This window comes from Ascidiella aspersa, chromosome 3 (genome assembly GCF_963924565.1).
Source record: "Ascidiella aspersa chromosome 3, kaAscAspe10.2, whole genome shotgun sequence".
Classification (NCBI taxonomy): domain Eukaryota; kingdom Metazoa; phylum Chordata; class Ascidiacea; order Phlebobranchia; family Ascidiidae; genus Ascidiella; species Ascidiella aspersa.
Genome location: NC_139449.1, coordinates 9,030,492 through 9,058,476, shown reverse-complemented (window position 1 = coordinate 9,058,476; position 27,985 = coordinate 9,030,492). Strand labels below are relative to the sequence as shown.

The window sequence follows — 27,985 nt, the reverse complement described above, 5'->3', positions numbered from 1 at the left end:
GGGGGTGCCATGCAAATGTTCAAAATTCTGTTTACGTACCATTGTGTGGCACGCAACCTGAATCTCTGTCTGGCCAAAGCTTGAAATATGCCACCAATATCTGCGGCACTTGCCACTATTCAATCTTCAGCCGTATTCTTTTTTGATTCTAATAAAAGGATGGCCTTTTTGCAATCGTTTTGTCCAGAAAGCGCTCACACAAGACTGTACAACACTGTCAGACACGATGGGTCTAAAAGCAGACTTCTGTTTTGATATTCAGAGAGCTTTACCCTGCTGTTGTCGCACCATTAAATTCTTTGACTTCGTGTCCTCGCAACGGAGGTAAAGTGCTGATGTTAATGAGACCTATCAGTAAGCAATCATTGTTAGTTGCTCTTAAGGTTACTGCAAAAGTATTGGAAGTTACTAAACCGTTAGCAATGCTTCTCAAAACTGTCTCTTTCGATTTGCATATGGCTGAAGCTTCTGCAAATAACTGTTTTGACACATTGCAGCAGATGCGAGAAGATGACACATTTCCAATGTTATTTTCGAAGGCCGAGTCATGCCATGGCGGTCCTATAACCCTGCCCCGAATTATTGGACGCCAAGTTCACAGAGGAAACGCACCAACCGATTCTACAGCGTCGCACTACAAGCGAAAAGTTTTTTTTAACCTTTCATTATTAATGTACTACCATATCACAGCTTCGTGAACGGTTTAACGAACACTCTGCCAAGGCACTGTCCATGTAGTCTTTTCTTCAGAAGTTCTGTGTAAACGAACCATTCGGGCGAAGCTGCTGTTGAAGAGTTTGGTCGCTTCCTTCAAGGACCGAAAGATGCAGTATGGAGCTGAGTTTTTGCGATGGAAAAAACTTTTCCAGTCACAACCGCCTCAAAGTGAGCATTCATTGAGTACGTTAAAAATTACAGCGTTCTAGTATGGGTGAACCTCGATTGAAAGGCCTTGCCTTTTTATTTATCCACCGCGACATTAAATTAAATTACAACGACGTAATTGTGGAATTTTCGAAAAAAATAGACGTATAGCAGGGGTGGCCAAACTGCGGCTCTTCACCCAGTTATATGCGGCTATTACATACATGTTGTATTTATAATTTGTTTTCGATTTCCTTTGGTTAAGTTATGGATTATTGTCAGCTTCGATTTCGAATCCGACTGTTTGCCGAAGGCCATTGTATTCATTCTAATATAAAGTTGTGTCTAACGGAATAAAGGCACTTTTATCGCGCTTTGTGGAGTTAGTAAGAAATGGAGTGATGGGCCGTTCATTTCGTTTCATGTGTATGGTTTGGCTCTTTACGATTAACCAAGTAACAAATGCGGCTCTTGGTATCTGATTGGTTGGCCAGCCCTGACGTATAGACTTCATTATATAGATGGTGTATATTCCCTGTGTCGTATTACCTAAGTGTATATTTTCTATTTCTTCCATTCTTCATTCGTTTCCGTTGAAAAACATACCAAGTGTTACATGTAAACGATCTAATCGTGACTATATAACGTTCGTTAGTTACAGCAACAGTAAGGGCTTCACAGGGCCTTAGGCTAACCAGCATTTAGTTGATATTGCGAGTTTAGTAGGCACAACAGGTGCTAACAGAGAGGCGCATTTGCCGCCGCAAGGTGGCCCAATAAATGTCATATCCCCCCCGACTCGACCAAATCGCACGTTTGACCAGAGTCGGGTAGTCGGGTTTATTTTTTAAGCCGGTGTTGGACTCGGGTTATTTTAACCGACTCCGCAGCCCTGCTTTAAATAATGTGTAACAATTTCTGATCGAACTTGTTTTCTTCCGGCGATATTAAACGATGACATTTCGAGCTGCATGCTCCCTTTGGTTTGTTTCTAACAATGTCGCGTGGTTTATGTTAAGTCATGCTTGGTTTACGTATCACACAGCTCAACACTTAAGCATTAGTCGAGTTTGACTTGCTGACAGCATGGCTTTACAACTAGATAAGTAACTGGCAAAGTAATTCACGCCGTGCAAAAGACCAATTTAATTTATTTATATGCATATTGCATAACAGTCAGAAAAGAAACCTGTTTTTTTTTGTTTCACTTCGAAACTGAGTTTTTCACACCACAAACAAACCACTCTACTGCTTTATCAGCCTTATATGACTTCTTAGCACCGTTCTGCTTACACCAAGAAAAAATCAACCTTAAAATGGTTATTGGTGGTAATGACCTCCACTATTCTTTCAAAGTTGTGTAATCATCCTGTTCTTGTTCATTTATTGAATTGTTAGCCCTACAACTCAGGAAAGTGTTCCACCCCACAGCTATCAACTGAATAAAGAGCATTCTAGAAGAAAGAAAGACATGCCAGTAAATAAAAAATGACTTTTCTATCAACACAAAAGTTACATTATAATTCATCACAAAAATACTGCATCATTTACCATGTATCATTAGATTACCTTAAAACTAAATTTATTTTTAATAGCCTAAAGGTTATTTTGTAATATAATCGCAAATCATTGGTTGGTAAACATTTGCCCAAAGCATACCGTTCATTGCAACTCTGACAAACATAATGTTAAGAATGTACCAACATAAGTACTTACCTATATTCATGCGGAACCAGGGAGAAATTTACAGTTTGCACAGGAATCCAAACCTGCAAGCAAAATTGCTGGTATGTTATAAAATTTCACCTAAAAGCAAAATTAATGTTTCAATACAGAATCTTTGGCTGTGTTAATTTAATTCTATAAACACCAAATTAAAACGATTTGGGGTAAAAAAATTGTTTTCTTCCATACCATCCAATTTGTTTTCAGTAGGTCGAAGTAAGAGTTGAAAAAGATGGACTTGGACTCTTGCCAGCTTTTTTGTGACAATACAGGATGTAGCAGGGTGAATCCTCCTAATATTATAGGTGCTGCAAAAATCTAAACATTTAAAAAAAATGCTCTTAACAGATAAACATATCAGTATTATTTTTTACCAGTGTTTCCAAACCTTTTTTCAAGGTTGCTAAGCGTAAGTACAAACGAAGCTTTAGACCAGGGATCGCCTCGTTAACAAAAAAAATGCCGGTTTTCCAGGTGCGCCCGACTTAAATGGGTTAACAAACACTAAACTACATTAAAGGTTATCGCGTTTCCTCAATGTAGTTTTAACTGTCTTTTTGTATTTGCATATGGCTGCAGCTTCTGTAAATAACTGTGTTGACACATTGAAGCAGATGCGAGAAGATGACACATTTCCAATGTTATTTTCGAAGTCGAGTCATGCCATGGCGGTCCTATAACCCTGCCCCGAATTATTGGACGCCAAGTTCACAGAGGAAACGCATCGGTCGATTCTCCAGCGTCGCACTACAAGCGACATGTATTTTAACCCTTCAGTAATACTGCCATATCACAGCTTCGTGAACGGTTTAACGAACAATCTGCCAAGGCACTGTCCATGTAGTCTATTCTCCCGTAGTTCTGCGTAAACGAACCGTTCGGGCGAATCGAAGCTGCTGTTGAAGAGTTTGGTCGCTTCCTTTCAGGACCGAAAGATGCAGTAGGAGCTGAGTTTATGCGGTGGAAAAAACTTTTCCAGTCACAACCGCCTCAAAGTGAGCATTCATTGATTACGTTAAAAATTACAGCGTTCTACTATGGGTGAACCTCGATTGCCTTGCCTTTTTATTTATCCACCGCGACATTAAATTAAATTACAACGACGTAGTTGTAGAATTTTCGAAAAAAATAGACGTATAGCAGGGGTGGCCAAACTGCGGCTCTTCACCCAGTTATATGCGGCTATTACATACATGTTGTATTTATAATTTGTTTTCGATTTCCTTTGGTTAAGTTATGGATTATTGTCAGCTTCGATTTCGAATCCGACTGTTTGCCGAAGGCCATTGTATTCATTCTAATATAAAGTTGTGTCTAACGGAATAAAGGCACTTTTATCGCGCTTTGTGGAGTTAGTAAGAAATGGAGTGATGGGCCGTTCATTTCGTTTCATGTGTGTATGGTTTGTGGCTCTTTACGATTAACCAAGTAACAAATGCGGCTCTTGGTATCTGATTGGTTGGCCACCCCTGACGTATAGACTTCATTATATAGATGGTGTATATTCCCTGTGTCGTATTACCTAAGTGTATATTTTCTATTTCTTCCATTCTTCATTCGTTTCCGTTGAAAAACATACCAAGTGTTACATGTAATCGATCTAATCGTGACTATATAACGTTCGTTAGTTACAGCAACAGTAAGGGCTTCACAGGGCCTTAGGCTAACCAGCATTTAGTTGATATTGCGAGTTTAGTAGGCACAACAGGTGCTAACAGAGAGGCGCATTTGCCGCCGCAAGGTGGCCCAATAAATGTCATACCCCCCCCCCCCGACTCGACCAAATCGCACGTTTGACCAGAGTCGGGTAGTCGGGTTTATTTTTTAAGCCGGTGTTGGACTCGGGTTATTTTAACCGACTCCGCAGCCCTGCTTTAAATAATGTGTAACAATTTCTGATCGAACTTGTTTTCTTCCGGCGATATTAAACGATGACATTTCGAGCTGCATGCTCCCTTTGGTTTGTTTCTAACAATGTCGCGTGGTTTATGTTAAGTCATGCTTGGTTTACGTATCACACAGCTCAACACTTAAGCATTCGTCGAGTTTGACTTGCTGACAGCGGGGCTTTACAACTAGATAAGTAACTGGCAAAGTAATCCACGCCGTGCACAAGACCAATTTAATTTATTTATATGCATATTGCATAACAGTCAGAAAAGAAACCTGTTTTTTTTGTTTCACTTCGAAACTGAGTTTTTCACACCACAAACAAACCACTCTACTGCTTTATCAGCCTTACATGACTTCTTAGCACTGTTCTGCTAACACCAAGAAAAGAATTCTGCTAACACCAAGAAAAGATCAACCTTAAAATGGTTATTGGTGGTATTGCCCTCCACTATTCTTTCAAAGTTGTGTAATCATCCTGTTCTTGTTCATTTATTGAATTGTTAGCCCTACAACTCAGGAAAGTGTTCCACCCCACAGCTATCAACTGAATAAAGAGCATTCTAGAAGAAAGAAAGACATGCCAGTAAATAAAAAATGACTTTTCTATCAACACAAAAGTTACATTATAATTCATCACAAAAATACTGCATCATTTACCATGTATCATTAGATTACCTTAAAACTAAATTTATTTTCAATAGCCTAAAGGTTATTTTGTACTATAATCGCAAATCATTGGTTGGTAAACATTTGCCCAAAGCATACCGTTCATTGCAACTCTGACAAACATAATGTTAAGAATGCAACAACATAAGTACTTACCTATATTCATGCGGAACCAGGGAGAAATTTACAGTTTGCACAGGAATCCAAACCTGCAAGCAAAATTGCTGGTATGTTATAAAATTTCACCTAAAAGCAAAATTAATGTTTCAATACAGAATCTTTGGCTGTGTTAATTTAATTCTATAAACACCAAATTAAAACGATTTGGGGTAAAAAATTTATTTTCTTCCATACCATCCAATTTGTTTTCAGTAGGTCGAAGTAAGAGTTGAAAAAGATGGACTTGGACTCTTGCCAGCTTTTTTGTGACAATACAGGATGTAGCAGGGTGAATCCTCCTAATATTATAGGTGCTGCAAAAATCTAAACATTTAAAAAAAATGCTCTTAACAGATAAACATATCAGTATTATTTTTTACCAGTGTTTCCAAATATTTTTTCAAGGTTGCTAAGCGTAAGTACAAATGAAGCTTTAGACCAGGGGTTGCCTCTTTAACAAAAAAAGCCGGTTTTCCAGGTGCGCCAGACTTAAATGGGTTACCAAACACTAAACTACATTAAAGGTTATCGCGTTTCCTCAAAGATGGATGACGACATGTGGACTCCAATTCTAAACCAAACGAACGCCTTTTTCCCCGCTTGGCACCAACACTTTACTGACACCTTAAAAGTAACTAAACACGTTTTAAAGTGCAAAAATAAAATCCGAGGCCCGCCTGAATCACATTTGTTCTAACATTTTAATAATACAATTCTTAGTTAACATTTTGTGCGGCCCGCAGAGACCTTTTTGAGTTTGGTTTTGGCCAGCGACTAGAAAAAGGTTGCCGACCCCTGCTTTAGCAGATCAATTCTATAAAATGAACTTTTGATAGGTGAACAAAAATGCATAAATAATTTTGAATTTAATAAATCCAGTCACATTATTGTATTTCTCCTGGAGTTTTCTCAAATGTTTAAGATATCTTGCCCAGTGCCGATTAAAATGAATTCAACCATTTAATGAATAAAAATAAAATACACACATATATATATAGAGAGAGTTTTCCATGGTATTGTAGGATTACGAATGACATTACAGGATGATACCAACCAGAAAAAACACCATTCCAACAAATACATGAACAAATATTGCAGTCAAGAAATTGAATGTTTGGTTAAAAAAATAAACAACGACAAACCTGATCAAGTACAACAGTCAAGGAAAAGTGAAGATTGAGATGTTTCAGTGTTCTTAGCCATACAGAGACCAAAGGACCCTAAATAAAAACATGCATACTCCTAGATAATATACATTCACTTATTCCTGAAAAAACGAAATATTGAAAGTTAGATATAAAAAAGGTATATTTAGTAACTTTTCTTTGAAAACCACAGTTAAAACCAACAGTAAATTTAAATTGACATTTGCAGTGCATGACTATGTTGTGTTAAATTAGGAAGGATATACACATATTAAATTGATATGGGGGCTTAGTTTAATACTATTTTCTACTGAAAATAAAGGGAGATATAAAAACAAAATTTTGCAGATTGAGATTATTAAGTTTCCTTGAATATTTAACATCACTAAACAGGATGTTATTTGCTAAATGTTTATCTAATTATACAATACTTGTAAAAATAGATGTTGGCCAACTGGTCTCTAATATTAAATTAAAGGTTACAACTCAGTTGCAATCATATAATGTTATTTTGAAGAAACAAAACAACAAAATCAAATGAATGTAGTTACAAAGTAAAATAATCCACATGAAGACATAACCAGAGTTCTCTTGAAGTTGTACTTTTTGCAGCCCTCTACCCACTGCGCAATGCCATCTCCTGTAGTGGTTAGAACCCCTAAACAAACATATGTTAATATTAATTGAGCAAAAAATAAAAACGAGCTAGACATTTTCAGGAATTTCATACAGCACTATATACGGATCTGTTCATAAGTTTAATGGTGAAAATAACGGCCTAAATAGAATAAAGCATGTCGCTTTTAACGTCTATTTGGGCCGTTATTTTCACCATTAAATTCATACAGCAGTTTTTACGATAAAATGTACTTTTATATTGAAATTCAGTTGTAAGTAACTCAAACTTTTAATAGTAAAACAATAGCTTAAAATTGTAGTAACATAGCCTTCTTTTACCATTTTAATTCTATATTATTTGCTGGATTAACAATAAGCAATGTAAGAATTCTTCAAACCAATTTGCCTAATATTTTCTTAAAACCTAATCAAAAATAATTAATACATGCTGAACAGAACAGCCTTATGGCACACACACTTACCTGCAGTTACAATTTGTGTTAGGAATGGTCGCCTTTTGACCAGCTCGCCATACCAGCGCAACAAACGCATAACAATATATCTGACTAGAAATTACATATTCTGCGTTTTTAAAAGAACAATATATATTAATTGTAAAATCATGTGTACTAAATTTACGCATATTTCTATTGTTCAACAATTAACAACAAAATTACACCACATTATAGGGATATCTGATGTTATGTAAGTGTCCTTTTAGAATGCAAAACAAAGGGGTTAAATTTGGACATTTATACTTAAAACAAAGACTTAAAAAACACTCAAAAATAAATAAGCTAATAAAACAATCGATTGACAAAATGCTAAATTATTATAAATGTTTCTTCAACGACCAAATTTAAAGTAAATTAATGCGCAATAAGAAGAAAATATTTTAGTTTTTCTTTAGCATTCAACATTCCTAATAAGTGTTTTCTTGCCAACAACAAACTACTAGGACACAAGCTATCAGACATCCCTGTTTAAAAAAAAGAAACAAATTACCTAGCTTAAAACAGACACAGTGCTTTTAAACTAGAGCAGTGAACAGCGGACATAAAATCAAGCAACAAACAAATAATAGATAAAAACGCCACATAAAACTAAACATCACATATAATTTCATACAGAAATTATTAAGGTTTAATAAGACCAATAAACTAACATTTACAATCATATAGACATATTTTTTTTTCTTTTCAAAACCTGTAGTTTAGCTCTAGATTCAAATGATGAAACCATTTTCAAAACGACTTCGTTGAAAAACATATTGGCTAGTTTTGTATACATCAATGATCGAAACTCAAATATGATATGAAACTTAACAACACATTTTGAAGGGTCTGGGCCAGGAAAAAACTTCCATGTACAATCAAGCATGTTAAATAGCCTTCCTTCAGTGCAAATTGATTTAACATATCTTGGCTTGTTGAGCACCAAAGTTGAATTATAGTGTTCCATAATCGGGCCAAACCCAACTGAAAGTCTCGCTTTAGCGGTCCGATTCGTTGTTGATAAAACCTTGCTTTGGGTGCAGTAAGGAATAAACTCCTTGTATTTATCAACGTCAGCGACCACTTCATACATTACTTCCATTGGGGCATCAACCACTTTGCAATCAGCATGCTCAAGAGTTTTGGAGAACACAGAGTAACTTGCATGAGGAGTCAAAACTACTTTATTGTTCAGGGCAGTTCGACAAAAAGAAATAGAGGTAGATTTTGCAACATTGTATCCAATAGATACAAAGGCTTTTTTTATAACAAACATGACGACCAGACAGGTTGTATGTGTAGCGGCATGGGCAAATTTGAAGTAAAAACTTGATCAACACAACATGTAACACATGATTATCAATTACCTAGTGAGGCCTACCGCTGAAACCAATCAGTACATTATTACAATAATTTAAATCATTTTTTGGACAAAACAAATTAAATAGCCTGCTGATTAATAAATTGTGTGGAAATACTATATATGCAAAAACATAGGCGCTAAACTTTCAAAATTCCAGGGCGTTTTTTAAAATCAGTACAAAATGTTTACTTGTCAATAATCAACAACAAAACAGAACAATACTTGGGAAACCGATAGCGCTTCCGTGTTAACCAGCACGAAATATTTTATGGTCTACCAGTATTATTTGAAAAAATAGCCTGCACATTTTCTTACATAGGCTTCATTGCTGCGTTATCTTTAAAGTACTGAGGCATGAATAAGATTTGAACCATGTGCAAAAAAAAGCTTTTTCATTATGTAAATGCCAACAAAAATTTATGGGAAACGGCCCCGTGCCCGGTTTGTAAAAAGCGCTGTAAGTTCCGCACATAATTTTAGTCAACTTAAACTGTGCAACCTGTGGGGTATCTTTATTCTTTATTATAGTTGTTTCAGAAGTGGAGTTTGCACACTAAGTGCAAGTGCAACTTGATCAAATTTCAGGGCGTTTTGACACCCTGCCTGGAATCCAGGGTGTCTAAATACGCTCTGCACACCCACGTTCGGCGCCTATGTGCAAAACTAAAAGGTGATCCAATAAATATATATATAAATTATTGTATTTGCAAGAGCATATCATCATACACAGGTAAGAAGCTAGTAAGGTAAAACCAAAATCTTTCGCAAATAATAAGTGGTATTAAGTTTAATTTTTGACAGTTTTATAATTGAACAATTTCGATCCACCAAAATACTTCCCATGTTGGTGAAAATATACAGTGAAAGCCATTTGCATCTATACACGGAGGTTATTTAAATTTTTATTAGAATTTATACTATCTATGTTAATTTGCAAATGTGCCAATTTTTTTATTTCTATTCTGTGAGAGCTTCTTAAGAGCCTATTTGTTACATTTGCGGAGAAAAAAAAGAGTAAGAATAACACAAAAATATATGGCAAATACTCAATATAAAATGTCAGCAAGCTGTTTTCATTGAAATATATATCATAAATTTAAGGAAAACAATGCAAATCAGCACGGCAAATCTGTCATTTAATCCGAGGCCAGGTTAGGTCAATTTTCGTATATTATTTATTTTTCAGCAGTGAAATATAACCCAAACTAGCAACCTAACCCAAATAATGTGCGTTGTGTTAGGATTTTAGACCAGTGCAAAAATTAGTCTGCGCATATTTTAAGCTGCATAAACGTATACCAGTCCGTATTGTGAAGGTTTAGTACACAATAAGAAAACAAAGAAAGGTACTAAACTAACGCTTAACCTTTAATCAATAAATAAGTATCAGCGCTTTTCAGCTAAACTTTCACTTCAGTAGACTTTACAAATTACTTTTGATGCAAAATGTCCAACAATTATGCATTATACAATCTTGATTAAATATCTAAAGTTCGTATTTATTAATGACTGCTGAATATTCGCTAAAGTAACTCAATTGTGACTCACTACATGCAATTTTACACTAATTATATAAACACCGTATGACTGTTAAAGTTTTTGTTAACACTGGTTATTTGCTTACGGCCGACAATGACAATCAAATAGAAATTTAAACAAGGTGTCTAAACTTTTTCTTCCGTACGTTTATTTCGAATGTTGTTGTTAAACAATATCTACAATCATTTTCTTTTTACCGTCTTTTTTAGGCGAAATAATTTTGTTTTTTGAAGTTCTACAATTTATTTGTTTATTTTTATTTAATGCTGCTTACCATAACATTCCGATGGGACAAAACAAGTATCCGATGGGACAAAACAAGTATCCGATGGGACAAAACAAGTATTACAAAACTTACTGAAAAATATTAGTAGTTTGTGCTAAAAGAGTAAAACCATAATCTGCTTCCAGCAGTATGGCAAACTGTCATAACAATTTAAACTAAAGTAAGATCGATTAAAAAAGAACACTTTTAATCGACAATTTATTGTTTAAATCGCGATTCTACGTACGGTATTTAAAGTTTAAACCTTACGATATAATAATACATATTAGTATAATCAAAGAGACTTCAACATTTAGATCTCTTTGGTATAATATAGTTCAGTTCCATTGTTTTTATATAGTGATTTTTAACTAACAACAGAGTGAGAAATGTGAAAAAGTTTAATATAAAATAATAAAAAAAACAATATTAGTATGTAATGGCAAAGAGATTATAACTTTTATAATCTCTTTGGTAATGGTAAACGGCATTAATAGCGTAGTTACCATGCACTCTGTAGGTCTGTATATAACGGCAAAGATCAAGTTCCTGCTGTGTTGTCACAATGCTGCCACTATGCTCTGATCTGACTACTCACTTCACCAGCGACCGGCCAATTGTCTCTTACTACGGCCATAACCATTTTCTCTGATCTCCCTTGCTTCCCCTCTACTTGACCTTCTGTGATGGAATAAACAAGCTAACAGTACGATACACTTAGGCCTAGTAGTTGGCTATATACGTTTGATATGCCCTACAAAAGCATCAGAACAACATTGAAAAAAATGTCCACAGATATATTTTCCTAATAGATAAAATACCTTGTCTTATTAGGGGCACAACGGAAATATTGCCCTATAAAATATCTCGGCTCTTCAAGAGTATTTATCACTTTATTCTAACCCGGCGTTGACCAGGTTAAGAGTATTCACCAGTAGGCCTATAATTCTAATCGATAAAGACTAATAAAGCCTAGTTTTACCAGCGATCAAAATTCATTGCAACTGCAATATCCGCGAAACTTGCGAAATCTACCTGAATAAATTTAATTATAACATCATAATGATTATAAAAAGTAAATGCGGCAATTAGCTTGTAACGAAAAAGTTATTTTACAATTAGCATAACATATTTGACCCAGGGATAAACAATTCGGAAAAAAAATTATTTTTTATTTTTTATTTTTTAAACGAATGTGTAATCCCGGTACCAAACTGCGTCCAACGTAAAATAATAATCAAGTTTAAAATGAATATTGGTTACTGGTAAAACAGTTGCACAAGCCGTTATGCCATAACTTATAATTTAAGTCCAGACGTTCCAGTACGTGCGCTACACATTGGATAAATAGAAATTCGTAATATATAATATGTTTTTTCCCGTTTTGCCGTGATCGGAGCACGTGTATAGCCAGTCTATTTACCCGTGACTGTGTCTGAGATTGGTTCTAATTTTGTATGAAATAGGTTAGCTTTGCTTCCCACAATAAGACTGTCACGGTATAAGGATAAAGGCCTGTAAGGAAGCTTCATTGAATTGACTAACATTTCACCTGATCCGTTAGAAATTAGTGCATTTCTAAGCAAAAAGGTCTACGACAATTAGGGCATCCAATGGCAGAAAAGTCTAGCCTTTTAGACCTTGAGGTTCTGGCAATGCACTAATTTGGACCTTTAGGTAAACTCCCGGCGTAGATAAGTTGAAAATATTCGTTGAACATTCACAAAAGATTACAAAAACTGTGAGATAGCATTAATAACACTTGACTCACCCTAACCCAAACGCTAACCCGAACCCCAACCCAAATAATGTGCGTTAATGTAATAATTATTTGAATGCTGGTGAAAAAGTCCAAACTCGGGTGGGCATAAGATAGTTTCTCGTCTATGGTACCATAGGATTGTTACGTCACAAATTGAGGTATTGGAGCCTAAAGCGTTTATGTAATTATTAATTCAATGCACATTATTGGGGTTAGGGTGCTGGTTAGCGTTTGGGTTTAGGTAGGTCAAGTATTATTAAACTTAATCTTTTGAAGCACATTGTTAAGTCAAATTAGTGCATTGTCCGAGACCTCAAAGCCTAAAAGTCGGACTTTTTGATCCTTCGGATGCATTAATTGTCGTAGACCGTTTTGCTAAGAAATGCACTAATTTTTAACGGATCGGGTGAACATTTATTGTCGCGATTGGTTGTGTGACTGCAAAAATTAAAGTTCAGCTTTCGTCTTTGTAAGATAGGCCTAAATTACCTACTTTTAAACATGCATTGTGCCGGTGCAAGTGTTTTGTTTGAAATACCCCAAAAGCAATATGTTGTGTGCTGTGTAACTTAAAATCATGACCTGTATCAATCTGGAACCGGTTAAAAACGTTAAACGTATATTGCCCGGGTAGTGGCAGCCAGAGTTCGACTAACGTGACATTCAAGCATAATGCGTCATACCGTTTGCAAACTGTGCCAAACGTAAAAATTATTCAAATTGAACAAAATACTTATTGTCAAGTTTGACGTCACCGCCCGTTTTGTTCTTCAACGATTTGTTTCCCTATTCGCAAAGCAAGAAACGCACTAAAGCGGACTTAGTGACACACTTCCTCATTTATAGAAGAGATATTTTATTTTGTTGCTGAGCAGAGACAACGTATATGATATTTGGTAAAAGACGTACCGTAACTACTTATTTTGTTGCTAGTAAAATAAAGCACCTGCAGGAAGTTTCGTACATTTGAAATGCAGCTCTGGAAATAAGTTTTTACTCTGGTCTGACGGGGTCAATAGAGCATGAACAAAAATGGAGGTTCACGGACGAAAACGAGTGGTGAAGCTCAGTTTACACTTTTCAATTCTGTAACCTCTTTGCTTGGTTTGTTTGACCATCATGGGCGGATTCAGGGGGTACACGTGAGTCGTGTCAATGCTCCACTCAAACCAATTTGAACTTTGTCAAACATTTTACAGGATCTGTCCTTTTCACAGTTTTGTAGCAAAAATTGTAATCCGCCTGTTAAAGGGAGTACAGTATTTTTTATTTAACAGTCTATACTGCAGACCAATTTTAATTATTAACGACTAAGGTAGCGCTTATTACAGTTTTGGAAATAAACCTCCGTCATTTTTCAGTCCTTGAAGCGAGGTTTGTATTACATACAAAAGTTGTAGAAAAGCACGGCACCGAAAAAAAATTAGTTCATACGCGTTCAAGACGAAACGGGCACAAAATTAATCTCGCCGTTAGTTGAAGCGAGTAGCGTGACATCACCATGGTTGCTCGTGGCAGCGACACGTAGCGATGACGTCTTTAGAGGTACGGTTGAGTGATTTCGCTTGACTTGGCAAACCGACGAGTGGCCGTTCAGCCAATCCTATAGTAACAAAAATCAGCATTCTATTGGCCTGTTTTTAGTAGTTCAATAGAAAAGCAAATGATGTACCCCAAGGGCGGACAAAGCAAGCTTTTGGGCGCCATAGGCTTAAACTTGTTTTTATTTAATTACCAGTCCAAATGGTATTTACGTTTTTTTACTAATGAATTGTGAAGCCCTCCGTGTGAGGTTTTGTAAAGTTTTTTTTTTCTGAAACGTAAACTTGTTTAGGGGAGGGAGCACAGTCTGCGGAAGGGGGGGATCAAACACGGCAGGTGACATACCACTGTGTCAAGGCATAGATCTCCTGCAAACAGCACTATTGAAAGCACATTCGAGCTACCTTTTCCTGGCAGGCTGGCGAACAGTAGGTGGCCTTGTGGCATCCGGTGCACTCGCTCACCGCCGGAGCGCCGCAAGTGGCGCAGTTGTGGGACACAGCGACATCTGGCGGCGGACTTGCCCGTCGTTGCACGGCGTTAGAAGCGCTAACGAGCTGCACAGAACCTGAAGGGAAATAGCAATGTATGGCGGTCGCATTTGCCAGAACTCGCAATAAGGTTGACCTAAATAAATATTAAAAAAAAAAATCTGATTTTGATACTGATTTCCATACTTGGGCTGTCAGAAAACGTAAAAACCAAAAAGTGAGCAGAATATAATCGAACTAGAATTTTTATAAAATTTTAAAATAAAAAAGAGTTACATCTCCTGTGTTTTAAGTGGAAGGTACTAATCGACTTCAATTTGTGTAAATTTTAAGTCACAATGGTATAGATGGGTTTTCCAGTAAACATAAAAAAAAGTATTATTTCACAAGTTAGTATCGCATGCCTCCTTTAAAAAACAGTTTATATTTAAAAATAAGAACAGAAATTTGAAACATTTTATAGACAAAACCTGGGAAACTTTAAAACGCTCGATTAAGACAGCACTTTTACTGCTGGTCATCATTTAACCTAAAGTTATTGCAAATAAACTTGCGTAATTTGAAAACCGAACAAAATACTAAGGTAACAAAATGCAATGTGAACAAAGAGTGCTTATTGTGGATTTTTAGTCACATAAGGCAGAACGGATCCATTTGAGAAAAGTAAGTATACAAACATATAGAACTGAAGACGCATAACGTTGGTTAAAAAAAATTGATTCAATTAGGTATAGCTTTGTTCCAATGTAAAACTATTAAGAGGTTAATTTTGATATTTGACAATACGTATCCTAGGGAACTCCCTAGCTCCCTATAAATTAACTATATTTTCATATGTTGGCGTACTATAAATAATATGTACGAAGAAAGAACGGAAATCAATGAAAAACTGTAAAACGTTTCACCACAAACCTTTGGCAATGGACGTCTGGGAGGTATCGGTGACGCTGCTGCACGCTTGAGTGGTTACCAGGGTCACGTGGTACAGCGGGGCGCTCGACCGTGACTGTTCTTCGACCTATTGAGCGATAACACGCATTTCATACTCGGAACAACTGAATTGCCATTTATTACAAAATGTAACTCTAACTTAAATCAATTAAATTATTTAGTTTAAAAAAAGTTTTAAAGTAGTGTTGGTCGGCTAAATGGCTGTTTTATTTCTGTTCTGAGGCTCCCGTAACTCAGGAAACAGCGAGTGTCGTCTTGTATACTGAAAGATATATAATGATATCCACTGGAGTTCATCGGCAAAAATACAGTTAACCAGTGCACTTAATTTTCTTTGCAATACTGCATTTCTTATCGTTCAGAGCGACTGAGTTCCACCTTTTGCAAGTAAAGTTGAAATATATTTTTGACCACATCAACATGATACTACAAGTGCGTATCGAAAACGTCTTTGTAAGGATGATGGTGGTTTGCTCAACCTTTTTCACTTTTTGAAATGTATCAGTTGTCATTGTTCCGATAAGTTATACAGTCAGTTGAGCTGGTGGTAAAGTGTACAGTAATAAAGTTGTAAGGTGAAGCTATTAAACATTAGTCATAATTATATAAGTAAGTATAGTCATTTAGGTTCCTCATAAAATACTTCAGTTTGATAAAACTTGCTCAAATTTTGCCAAAAGATTGCCGGCACGTAAAACTTGTAAAAGTAGGATCTACAGATGTCGGGCAAAACTAGAAGTAATATTGAAACACGCACAAGATTATAGTTAATTTTTCAAATCTTTCATATAGGGACACACCACATCATTGACACCAACCTGAATAATATCCAAAATATTTTAAAAACAAATGCAACACTATCAAAATACCTTAATTGGTTATAAAAGGTTTTTCTGACCGAGCGCCTCATGTCTAAGTTCAGGGAGCCAGACTACAGACACAAAAGATCCGCAGGTTGCCGACCGTTGGCCTACAAATGACAACAACCAATCACCTGTTCGGCCAGCTCTTCGCTGCTATGTTCGGTAAGGGCGGCGGCAAGCTGTTGCATCATGTGGAGGCGTCGCTTGGCGCAAACCGACTTGGCTTCCAGCACTGCCACGTTCAAAGATCTCGTTTGTTCCAGAAGGTTCTTGGCCGACTCCTCGAGCCGCCACCAGAGTCGCTGTTCAGCCAGGTCGTTCTACAAAGGTTTAAAAATTTGCGTTTAAATTTTGGGAAGAAGTCACAGCCTGGATTTCATCCAAACTTTTTATATCCCTACAAGCCATTCCAGTAACTGTTCTGTTTGGTACTGTAAACGAGAATGATTTGCTAAACTGTTAACTGATTTGTGCTCGCTTTGTGATTCATCGATGTAAATACGCCAAAACTTTGCCTTCCGTAATGATATTTAAGAACACGGTAAAAACAGCGAAAAAAATCAGAATACCGTATTGCGCTAAGAAATAAGAATCTCGAAGCATTTCGAGTTAAATGGGCCAGTCTTTAAACGTATATCTGTCGCTTCTTATTAGGTGCCATTTATTTTTTATTTCTCGTGCGTCTTTAAGGTGCAAAATATGTTAAGTGGGCTTGCCTTTAGTCCAGCCCAACCTGTCGCTTCTTGATATGTGCTATTTTTTCGTTCGTCTTTCGATTTTGTTGTTTAAGTGTAATGAAAACAAGCGCACAATATGTCACAATTTTATTAAAAATAAAATAAAAAAAGAATTTGCGTTTGTGACGTGTTTATACTGGAAAAAGGTGAGCGTGTGATTAAGTATGAAACTACGAAGGTCGTGTATTTTTATCTCGAGCAATTAACTGTTTGGAGTGCACAAAGATAAACCGTGCAAAAAATCTGTAAATTGTGTTTTTTATGTGCAAGATTTTGTAATTTATCAATGCAAATATGCCTAGAGTGCCCAGGCTATGCTACGCTTTTTAATTTCCGAGCAACATTCGGCTTAAAAAGAGGAAGTATGACGATACACAAAAGTAAATGGTCGTTAGCTGCTTGAGAGGTTTACTGTTTTGATTTGTTTTTCTTGTTCGTTTTTTCAAGAATTTGCGTTTTTACAGAACTATTTCAAATATGTGATAAACCAAAGGCTCTTTACAATAAAATATAAAACAGTATGCACCCGTTTGCCCAGAAAGACAAAAAAATCGGAGCGGGACTTTGGCATATTTCTTCAAATAAATCTTCTAGGGGAAAATAGTATTTTAACGCATAAAATTCCACAGTTGACTTGTTGAATTACTCACTGTTACGTGCGCGGTTCGTTATATACCGTTATTGTAAGTATGCAAAGACAGTACAGCCGCTTTTTGTGTTTGCTATTATAATGAAGTCGATAAAACACCCAGTATATATCTGTGCTTTGAATTCTCGCAACAAGGTAAAGTTAAGTGGGCTGGCCTTTAGCCCAACCTGTCGCTTCTTGATAGAACTTTTATTTCAACAACACAGATTTGTCAAATTCATAAAATTAATACCGAGTCTCCTAGGGACTTGGTCAACGTCACGATCGTTGACACTACAGCTGAGCTGAGCTGAGCTGAGCTGAGCTGAGCTGAGCTGAGCTGAGCTGGGCGTAAAAATCGCTCCAAAACGGAACGTTTTTCTATAGCTGCAATGGCCTTTATTTTAGCAAAGCGTAAAAATCGCTCCAAAACGGAACGTTTTTCTATAGCTGCAATGGCCTTTATTTTAGCAAAGCGTAAAAATCGCTCCTAAGCGTGTTTTTTTACAGCTGCACTGGGCTTGAGTTTAGCAAAGCGTGAAACGCTAGCCACAATAGAATTTGAATGCAAATTACGTTCTGCTCAGCTCAGTGCAGCTGTAGTGTAAACGGGCCTTTTAAAGTATTTATTCAACAGTACAACTCCACCAAAACGGTTTACGAACAAATAGAAACATTAATCCTCTTTCCATCTAGAGCTCAGTAGAATGATAGGTTGCCCTAAGTTTCCGACTATAATTTTTCTAATGTTATACGACAATTAGGTCACGAAAAATCAAGATAAATGTACCTCGCTGATGATTGATTTTATTAGGGCTTCTGTTTCGGGCGATAAATTTGCTGCCAGTGTTTCCTTTTCGTCATTGTTGTTAAACGCTGTTCAAAAAAAAAAAAAAATTCTTGTATAATATTAAAATAAAATTAATAAAATATTATTCAGACTAAAAAGTTATTTCGAAAAATATAATTTATCATTACAATATTTATTCACCTTAAAATATAAATTAAATTTTCCGACTACATATATCCAACAAAACTTAAATGTTGTTTAATACAATATTTAAATTGCAAAGATGAACACTAATTTTATGTTGCATAACTAGAATAGAAAAAACGTTTCCAAAACAATCTTTAACGAATAGGTAGCACCAAGACACGAAATGCGCACTTCACTATTAAAATAAATTAAAAAAAACTATAATTTAGACTAAAAAGTTATTTCGAATGAATATAATTAATCACTACAGAATTAAATCAACTTAAAGAACATATACTTATTTTTCAAAACTGAAATGTTAATAATACAATAATTATAGAGAACATGATAAAACTAATTTTCCATTGCTGTATTAAATAACTATAAAAAGCAAAAAATTGCCAAAACAATGTTTAACAAATAAGTCGCACCAAGGCTAAAAAAGTGCGGAGTATACTGAAATACTGTAACAGGAATCAACGGAATATAGCACAGAATAACAACTTATTTCTACAAATTCGAAACGTCTGATACTTATTTTAAAACCCATAACTATTATATAAACTGTTGCTACCAGGCATGGTAATATAAATCAAAAACAGCTCCTCTGGTAATTGCAATTGTTTACCAACGTTTCGGCAGTCTATGCAAGCCGCCTTCGTCAGGGTGATTGACACTGAACGCTCGTACAATAAATGGAAAGCAAAAAAAGGAAAAATAATATTTTTGGAATCGTGGAACATCCATAAGAAGGGTAACACCATGAACGTCAAAACTGACGTGATGCTTTCTGCATGCTACAAGCACCTGCTGAAGGACTAGAGGCAGTCGCTAATTATTTTCTTATCGTTTCGTTGCTCGCGTTTATTTCTGCTTTTTTCCTTTTGCTTTCCATTTATTGTACGAGCGTTCAGTGTCAATCACCCTGACGAAGGCGGCTTGTATAGGTTGCCGTCGAAACGTTGGTTAACAATTAGAATTACCAGAGGAACCATAACTGATATTTTGAAAAAAATTATCGCGGCCTGATCTGATACCAAACGACGTCATTACTATTCTCAAACAAGTAGGTAAAGTTAAAAAGTGCAACGCCATTTTTCCAGGGTTTTCGAGCAAAATTTGCTTTCGCGCTGAGAACTTTGGTTACCCCTAGTTGTTACCTATATTATTTTATTTAAAAACTCACCGGATCACTGTGTTGGCTAGTAAATCAACACTGCAACTCAACTATTGATTTCTCAGGGCACTGATGCCACCCTAGTATGGTACGAGTGCCAATGCCACCATTTGGCATCGGATATCGGTTCGTAATCAAAATTATCGAAAATCGACAATTCAAATACTGGCCAGTCATACCTTTTTGCGGGAGGATGGATGGAGGTAAATTCTTCCCGTCGGAATGCGAAACGAGCAAACTGGGGCTCTGGGAGGGAAAGGCGGTAACCCTGCTGTGGTTTAGGTAGGGGCTGGTGAGGGGGGATTGAGGGGCCACTGCGCTGCGTCTTCTGCGCTTGTAGGGAAGATAAAGCCTCACCGGACAGTTCTGCGCAAGGCAAATAGTGGTTAGCAAAGTGCGTCAGCTTGCAGCGCACGCATAAATTGAAAATGACACACTTTAATTCCAATCTAAATGAAAAATTACTTTATGACTCTTCTTGCTAGACGGCAAGGTAATATGTAACCCGTAGTGCATTTTTGTCCAAGTGCAGCCCTTTTGACAGTGCGATGTTAACCGTAAAACTTACCGCTCTAAAGGAAATTGAGAACACCTGACCTAAAACGTCGCCAGAAAAAAAATAGCAAGGTGCGCCAGCTTGCAGCGCACATATAAATTAAAAGGCGGCACAGTTTAATTTCAACCGAAATAAAAAAATATTTTATGACCCTTACTGCTAGACAGTAAAGCAATATGTAATACCTGAAATGCATACTATCTCTTAGCAAACTGAAAAAATGCATACTATCTCTTAAAATACTGGAAATATTAAAGCATTTGCCGTTTGCTCATCAATGTATTACGGGCGATTGTCAAGTTATAAAATAGTATATATACTAGGTTCGTTAAAAGTGTGCCGCGTATTGGTTTGCTGTGCTAAAGAAAAGTTAAAAAAGTGCTTAAGAACCACTGCCCTAAAGTATTATCTTTTATCTAGTGAACGCTTGTCTGTATGCTTAATTGTTATGTTATTTTAGGAAAAAAAAAATTTTTTTTGAGAAAATTTTTTCCAAATAATAAATAGTAGCATTAATTTAAAGGAATTGACAAATAATAATATCTAATTTTATGTTGCAGTCGAAAAGCCAGTTACAGCCTTGAAAAAACAAACTGAATCGACATTTACAGTACACGCATGGTCGAGATTTCGCACTCGCCAGCTTGGGTGATGTTGATGTATGACACCAACTAACTAAAATAGTTCTAGTTATCAGCCAGACCTATTATATCAGTGATTCTCAACCTTTTATGGCTTGCGGCATCCATTAGAAATAATGAATAGATTGCAGGACTCCTACAAGAATTTCCGTAGGTAATTCACTAGAAAGTCAAAATAAACGGAACTGGAACAACACACATCAACTATACACAACGTAGGAAGTTTTAATTGGAATTATTTCACTCTAATCCTACACAAAAAGTTGTAAGAGTTGAGTCAAAATCAGATTGTTAAAGATTGTCAAATAGCTCTCGGCACCTTTGGGCATTAGAAATGGCACTGCAGGGTGCACGTTGAGAACCACTTTACCATATTAACCGCCAATGACTTTTTACAATAAATAAGGCAGGGAATGCGAGAGATATGTAAACGCAGATATTTGAAAAAAAGCATGTTAAATCTATCTTGAAAACAATTAGGTGGGACGGAATTTGCAGGCAACGTGCCGACATTTTTTGGAAATGCAAAATTTTCTAAAAAAATATATCGAACATGCTTTACGATAAAAAAAATTCTAAAAACTTTGGGAGAACCATCTCAACAGTACACAGTATAGCCAGAGACTGAGCCAAAAAACGGCATTTTACGATTTCGCTAGCATTTAAAATTTCTCACAACACCGCACAGCTTGCGAAGAGCCAGACCCAACTAAAAACATTTAGAACGACCGGAACTTACAACTAGGGGTGTCCAAAACCTGATGCTACGGTATTTCTTGGTGTTAGTATCGGTATTTGATCGATACCAGGCTGGTATCGGTGCCAATCCTACCCAGATTAGTGTTGGAATTTTTGCCCTAACCCAGCGACTTGACCTAGGCATGTAAATTAAATAAAAAAATAGTAGGTTGAAAAACAACTGGAGGTAACTAAACTTAACAACGACAAATCGAATTTTGATTAAAAACTTGGTAGAAAAAAACTTTTGAACGTTTTATATTCATTTATTTTGCCTGTTTGGGCACAGCACAGTAATAAAACATTTTAAAGTCGGATCGGACCGTGATACTTTTAGTCCAAAATATCGGGTATCGGAATTGAATGTCAAGTATAAAGTATCGGCCATCCCTATATACTTACAACGCTGGAGTCGCCGCTGCAGATGGCGCAGGCGCACATGGCGGAGTGCGGCTGAAGAAAGCCGTCGCTGATCAGCTTATGAAGGCTGATGCCGCCGTGTCGAATGCTGCGCTTCCAATCCTTGGAGCCGCAGAGGCCGCAGGCGTTTTCGAACTGGGACGGGCTCATCCACTCGTTTTGGAACAGGATGCACTTTCCTCGCTGTCCTAAAGCCATTGCAAAAAATTTATTTTACTTTGTTATGTTCGAGAAACCAAGTCGACAAAAATGAGATCAAACCGCGAGGAAAAGGTAATAACCGCAATCCGTACCTAACTTTATTACATATACTACAAGCCAATGATTCCACCCATCATTCAAACGACATCTAATCCGAATAATTGCCATCCTGTCACAGCGCAAACAGTACCGTGACAAAAAGGCGGTACCCAGTCGCCTAGCTAATACAACCTAAGTTAATAGCAGTAATGCGAAACCTACGCTTAAAAAAATATTTCCTACCTTGCGTTAGCCCGTACAACATACCGCTTTAAAGGAAATTGAGAACACTTGACATAACACGTCCTCAGAAAAAAAAACGCTAAGCACTACATGGCTACCTTTGAAGCAAGCACTATAAACAACAGGCTTTTATACAACTTGCCAAAGACAAATGTACAATTAGGCGCAAACTTACACGGTAAAACAAAGAAATAATACCGGTTCCGAATCCAATTTGGAATTGAATCTAAAGTTCAGAATTCTGCTTAGAACACCTATAATCGTACCTGATCCTAATTTTGTGCGATCCAACATTGCCCGGTTCTTTTTGCAAACCACAGGTATTTGATCTCCATCGCTGAATGGGTTGTTTTCTAGAGGGGTCGCAGGGGTAACAGGTTCAGTGGTCGAGTAGCTAGGAGAGGGTTCGGGATTGGTGCTAACCGCAAAAGTTGGCCTCACAGTAAGTTCGTTCAGACTTTGCAGTGGCAGACTTCTTTTTTGAGAGCTCGGTAAGACAGCTGTAAAAATCACAAAATAGTAAAAATAGAAGGTTTTTAAACTTAGCCCAGAGAAAATTACTAAATTTAGCATGTTATATGGTTATAATTGTCATATGAGATTTTTTTATGAGATTTTAATATTGGAATAAAGTTTTTTTTTTTTTAAACAAACTTTTTTTTTAAACAAAATCTACACAGCTTGAAAGCAAGAATTTTCTTACATCTACAACAACAAAAATGGAAATTGAAATACATTTATGGAATATTACTTTGATGTTCAAGTATATACTGTTTCAAAACGGATGTGAAATTCTATCAAAACATAAATACAAATAGGGGTGTCTGATATTTGAGATTTTACTTCGATAACAATACACTGTATTTTAGACAAAATGTATCAATGCGATGCAATACCAAATGACATCATTACTATGCTCAAACCAGCAAAATAAACACAATTGATAGGTTTAAAGGTAATTTTACAGGTCATTATACCCAAAGTAGCTTCAGTGTTAATAAATTTAGTTACCTCAAACTGGACAAAAAAAATTTTTTTTTAAAGTTTCAAGCTAAAAATATCTGTGGCTGATCGCAAACCATGCCTTAAATTCTTTTGAAAAAATTGGTATTGGTTGAGTACCAATACTACCCCTTGATATCGGGTATCAGCTTTGATGCGATATTATCTACCCTTTTAAAAACAAAAGATATCTACTAGAGACTGATATATCGGTTTTACAATAATATTGGCTGACATATCTCCTTTATTGATATAATATAGGCCGATATTACGTTTTTACTGATATATCGGTATCAGTAATTCTGGCCGGTTTTTTACAAAATATATATTTTTTTCCTAAAAAACAAAGAAATTTCCTATTTTTCGGGAAAAGATATTTTTGATTTGTTTCGCATCATGCTAGGTTAATATGCCAAACAAGAGTTTAATATATATATAGATATATAAACTGAAATGGTATTTTGAGTTTGTTTTTTAATTAACTCAATTTATTAAAATGATCCAGGTATATAAACAAATCGGTATCGGGTATCAGTTGCCAAACATATAAAAAATAAGGTATCAGTATCTTACCTCTGGATTGAGTGGACTGTTGGAGTCGATTGGAAATAGTGGCAGGTGGTGAAAGAAGATTGCTGGCAGATACAGTTTGAAGGGTATTCACACTTGACGACACAATCTACAAAAATTATAGCATTGTTGTGATTTGTGAACATAACTGTATCATTATTTAAAAAAAATTAAATCAAAAAAATACTGAAATTAGTACAATTATATTTTGGATATATCATACGATAAAACATGGTTGTAATGAAATCATTTACCTGTGGTTGTGAAAGGTTGATGCTCTTCATTACTAAAAATGTTTTCATCTGAGATGAGACTGGAACAGATTGCCTGAAATGATATTATTTTATTTAATATGCTAAAACTTATTTTGAAGATTTTGGGTTTAAATACCTTTTAATTGCATAGTTGAGATTTTGCGTTCGCCTGACTGGCGAGCAAAACATTGGTTTTGGTTATTATTATTATCAGGCCTAATGGAAGCTATGATTTGTTAATCTGTGATGTTGTTTAACTTCATTGAATGTAAAACACACCAATGTAGAAAGGCATATTACATTACATAGCAGAAATTATCAGACAATATGCAGACAGATTCGCTAACTGTTTTTTTTTCATGGCGAATGATTTGTAGACACTCGCTTGACTGGGGCATAGGTTTATTTTCAAATGCCAAGCCTGAATTACCTAAAACATAAAAATCTTACTTTAAGTTTTTCAAAAGTGTACCTTTCTGGTCCATTTGGCCTTAGCTCAACTAAAGTTGATCCAGTTTTCTCCAAAGCATTAGGCCTGCTGGTACTGGCATGATTGGCAAGTATGTTGCAACCTGCTGAGTCAGGCGTGTTAGTAACAGAGTTCAGAGATGTAACAGCAAAAACAGAGTCATCCGGTGGTCTGGTTATCGGACCAGCATTTTGTCCAACATTCACCTGAAAAATTATAAAGTATATGTAACAATTTGCATTAAATACCAGGTGAGAATTGAGAATATCAATGAAAGTCTTCTGTATGATATTTTAGAAGAGTGTGTCTCAAAAGTCTTTTGGGTGTGTCACCCACTTTGAAAACTATGGCAATTCAACCATTTTTTTTCTTTTTACCTCCCTACCCCTATTTGTCGACCGTGCACTCATAAGAATCTTTTTGAATTTTGAAAAAATAACTCTGTTTGGTTACAAGCATGCCAGTCTGCATTTCATGGCATTTTATACAAAGATCTCGGCAGTGCAGGGTCAAATTTGAAGTGTTTAGCCACTATGGAAAGCATAAGTGCACCGACAAGTTTTTTTCAACAGACTAGACCTGCACCTCTAAAAAATAATATGCACCCGGTTTTCCCTTATGTTATAATGGCGGGTTACACTTTTGACCATTGAACCCGGTCACCCGCAAATTTTTTTTTTTTATCTTGTCGAGATCTGCCATATTTTCCAGAAAGGGTGTTCAGGTGTGCCATCGAGATTTAATGCACACCTGAAGTTTAAAAAAACTTAGGCGTACAACTATATCAAGTGTACACACTGCACACAAGTTGCTTATTAACAAAAAAATTGGGTGAGTACCTGGGCCACAGAATGTAGGACAAGCAGGAAAGAATGAATATTTTAGTAAACAATAATTGCGCCATCAGTTGCCTTGCCAAAAATATTTTACGAAACAAGTTGGAGAAAAAACTGATTTAGACAATTGATAAATTTAAGCCGGAATGCACAGACTTTTGAACTTGGTTGTTAGCTGGTCTAACTTAATTTTTGAACATAATGCAAAAAAAAAAAAAAAAATAAATGAAAAAATCATGTGGGGTAACTGTAATAAAATTGGGTACAAAATATATGTAGTTTATCTGAACTTGGTAAAGTTGATGAAGAAATAAGATGTACTATATTTATAAATGATTATTGTAAAAAACAGTAAAGGTAAATATCATATTAAATTAAATATATTTTTTAAACTAGGTGTACATAGTACTATTAGGAATTTAACACAGTTATGCTTTTTTAAATATATAGCACAGCATAGAGCAATATTTATCAAATATTTAATTTGACAATATTTTTCTCTTTCGGTATACAAAAATGCAAAAAGCTGGTATTGTTGTTGATCAGGTCCAACTTAAACACAAAGGTATAACGCCAATGTTTGCATTATCAAAAATCAAATCGTAAACAACCACTCACCAATTCAACACGGACCACTTCTGGCGAGCCTTTCTCGTTAGATGCAAGGTTCGCATTCGGAATCGTTTTTTGGACTTCGTCGGACATATTTACGTTTTCGGATTTCGTCTTCGGATTTCTACGGGTCAGCGATTCTATTCACTCAGGCGTTTCGCGTGAGCCCTTCGGTAGTGCGTTGATGGCGCCGCCATAAATACCTTAAATCTTGCTAAAGCTGTTAAAGTTAACTTTTTTCTACTTAGATTCCCGGTCGTAGTTATCCAGTAGAGGCTGGGAACCATGTGCTAAAAGGATAGGCTAACGTCCAGCAGGTAGGCTAAGATTAATGAAATCAGGTCAAACTTGAATCTGTTATTGCGTATATTTAACACAGATTGATAAAATCCTTGCAGATAATATTTTGATGGCAATTCTAAATCTTGTATGAATCAGTTTTTAAGAGAAGAATAGGACCGAAGAAGTGGTGCGTTTTCTATGTGATACAGTAATTCTTGAACTGCGTGCCCCAAGAAAGAAGTATGACGCAAAACTTTCTGAAAATTAGAAAATCGACGCTATTGGGATTGTCAATCTTTTCACGGTTGACTATACTGCCAGCTTGTTTTATTCCTTAAAAAATTGAATATCTATCATAATTGGGATGGGCGCATTAAACATAGTGAACCGCCCAAGTTCCATAAAAATGACTGTATATTACTGATATCATGATAATTTAATTTCCAATTGGTGCCACTGTGACTATGTAAAACCACTATTGGCCTAATTTAAAACAACAAGTTGCAATGTTTGTTGTGATGTCCATAATTGCTCTGAAAATGTGCGTGATTTCCGCCCATGCAGTTCGCGTGATTTTACGACCGTTTTTATAACGATTTTATCAGTGTCGCATATTTCAGATTTGAATTGAATTCCAGTTTTTAATTTGTGGTTTGCGGCCAGAGTTAAGCTGCCGGATAAACCGGCTAAAATCTTAATATTATATTAACACCAGCTAAAATCTTAATATTATTCTCACATATCAAAGCACAGGACAAGTGCCTCGGGGTAAAAAATGCACACCGGTTTTACTTGGGCATTGTTTTTAAGTTTCGCTCTATTTGCTGAGAGTGATTGTTTACAGAGCGTCCCAGCAAACTGAATGCGTTTATCCACCACTAATGATGTTGAGTGATTTAGAAGCAAGTTCGATTTAGAAAAGCTTTGAACAAAGTCATGATTAATTCTACTCTTATTGGCTTACTTATTGCAATTGCTGTACAGTTAACTCTTATTTACGTGTGTTTAAATGGTTGCAGCAGGCCGGTAAGTTCGATTTAAGTTTGAATGAAAGACAAGTTAAAACTTAAAGGTTGTATACATTGGATTGCAATATATCAGATTGTTAACTAAAGTATATAGTCGTAAAAATGTACATTTGTTTGGTAGCTTAGCGCTAAAAGAAAACCTATCCATTGTTTGCAACGGCCAATTCCGAAACTAATGTAGCTGAAATCGACAGAAAGGCTATACGGGGATTCCGGAGCGCTTAGAATAGGATACA

The 27,985-nt window shown here is 36.1% G+C and overlaps 3 protein-coding genes, 1 long non-coding RNA gene and 2 pseudogenes across 4 annotated transcripts; 2 read left to right on the top strand and 4 right to left on the bottom strand.

Moving 5' to 3' along the window:
- The first annotated feature begins 335 nt into the window (after window positions 1–335).
- Window positions 336–1,035, top strand: LOC146159083 (uncharacterized; annotated as a pseudogene).
- A 1,054-nt stretch (window positions 1,036–2,089) lies between these two features.
- On the bottom strand, window positions 2,090–2,914 carry LOC146159082 (uncharacterized). Its single transcript, XR_014494732.1, has 3 exons — window positions 2,779–2,914; window positions 2,581–2,633; window positions 2,090–2,318 (listed from the first exon to the last, which is right to left on the bottom strand). It is a non-coding gene; the product is annotated as an uncharacterized LOC146159082 (long non-coding RNA).
- Window positions 2,915–3,078: 164 nt separating this feature from the next.
- On the top strand, window positions 3,079–3,729 carry LOC146159081 (uncharacterized; annotated as a pseudogene).
- Window positions 3,730–4,699: 970 nt separating this feature from the next.
- On the bottom strand, window positions 4,700–7,654 carry LOC146159080 (uncharacterized). The gene is made up of 6 exons (XM_083384460.1): window positions 7,553–7,654; window positions 7,004–7,110; window positions 6,450–6,527; window positions 5,503–5,631; window positions 5,305–5,357; window positions 4,700–5,042 (listed from the first exon to the last, which is right to left on the bottom strand). Exons 1-6 carry the CDS (start codon window positions 7,620–7,622, stop codon window positions 4,931–4,933), a joined length of 549 nt encoding a protein of 182 aa, XP_083240586.1. The 5' UTR covers window positions 7,623–7,654; the 3' UTR covers window positions 4,700–4,930.
- LOC146159079 (coenzyme Q-binding protein COQ10 homolog A, mitochondrial-like) lies at window positions 7,651–8,943 on the bottom strand. Its single transcript, XM_083384459.1, has one exon. The coding sequence runs from the start codon at window positions 8,838–8,840 to the stop codon at window positions 8,244–8,246; it is 597 nt and encodes a 198-aa protein (XP_083240585.1). The 5' UTR covers window positions 8,841–8,943; the 3' UTR covers window positions 7,651–8,243.
- Window positions 8,944–13,590: 4,647 nt separating this feature from the next.
- Window positions 13,591–26,546, bottom strand: LOC146159078 (uncharacterized). Its single transcript, XM_083385535.1, has 12 exons — window positions 26,446–26,546; window positions 24,995–25,197; window positions 24,523–24,595; window positions 24,272–24,377; window positions 22,963–23,196; window positions 22,196–22,401; window positions 20,038–20,224; window positions 18,496–18,581; window positions 16,472–16,660; window positions 15,439–15,544; window positions 14,440–14,603; window positions 13,591–14,096 (listed from the first exon to the last, which is right to left on the bottom strand). The coding sequence occupies exons 1-12, from the start codon at window positions 26,530–26,532 to the stop codon at window positions 13,932–13,934; spliced, it is 1,806 nt and encodes a 601-aa protein (XP_083241661.1). The 5' UTR covers window positions 26,533–26,546; the 3' UTR covers window positions 13,591–13,931.
- Window positions 26,547–27,985: the final 1,439 nt, after the last annotated feature.

Coding starts and splice junctions, on each gene's coding strand:
- LOC146159080 (XM_083384460.1), bottom strand. CDS start 7,622: ATGCGTTTGTTGCGCTGGTATGGCGAGCTGGTCAAAAGGCGACCATTC. Junction 5,632..6,449: donor TGACTGTTGTACTTGATCAG/GTTTGTCGTTGT, acceptor TTAAATGTTTAG/ATTTTTGCAGCACCTATAAT. Junction 5,043..5,304: donor CTGGTTCCGCATGAATATAG/GTAAGTACTTAT, acceptor TCTTTCTTCTAG/AATGCTCTTTATTCAGTTGA.
- LOC146159079 (XM_083384459.1), bottom strand. CDS start 8,840: ATGTTTGTTATAAAAAAAGCCTTTGTATCTATTGGATACAATGTTGCA.
- LOC146159078 (XM_083385535.1), bottom strand. CDS start 26,532: ATGTCCGACGAAGTCCAAAAAACGATTCCGAATGCGAACCTTGCATCT. Junction 25,198..26,445: donor AAGTGGTCCGTGTTGAATTG/GTGAGTGGTTGT, acceptor ATAATTTTTCAG/GTGAATGTTGGACAAAATGC. Junction 14,604..15,438: donor CCAGACGTCCATTGCCAAAG/GTTTGTGGTGAA, acceptor ATTTCCCTTCAG/GTTCTGTGCAGCTCGTTAGC.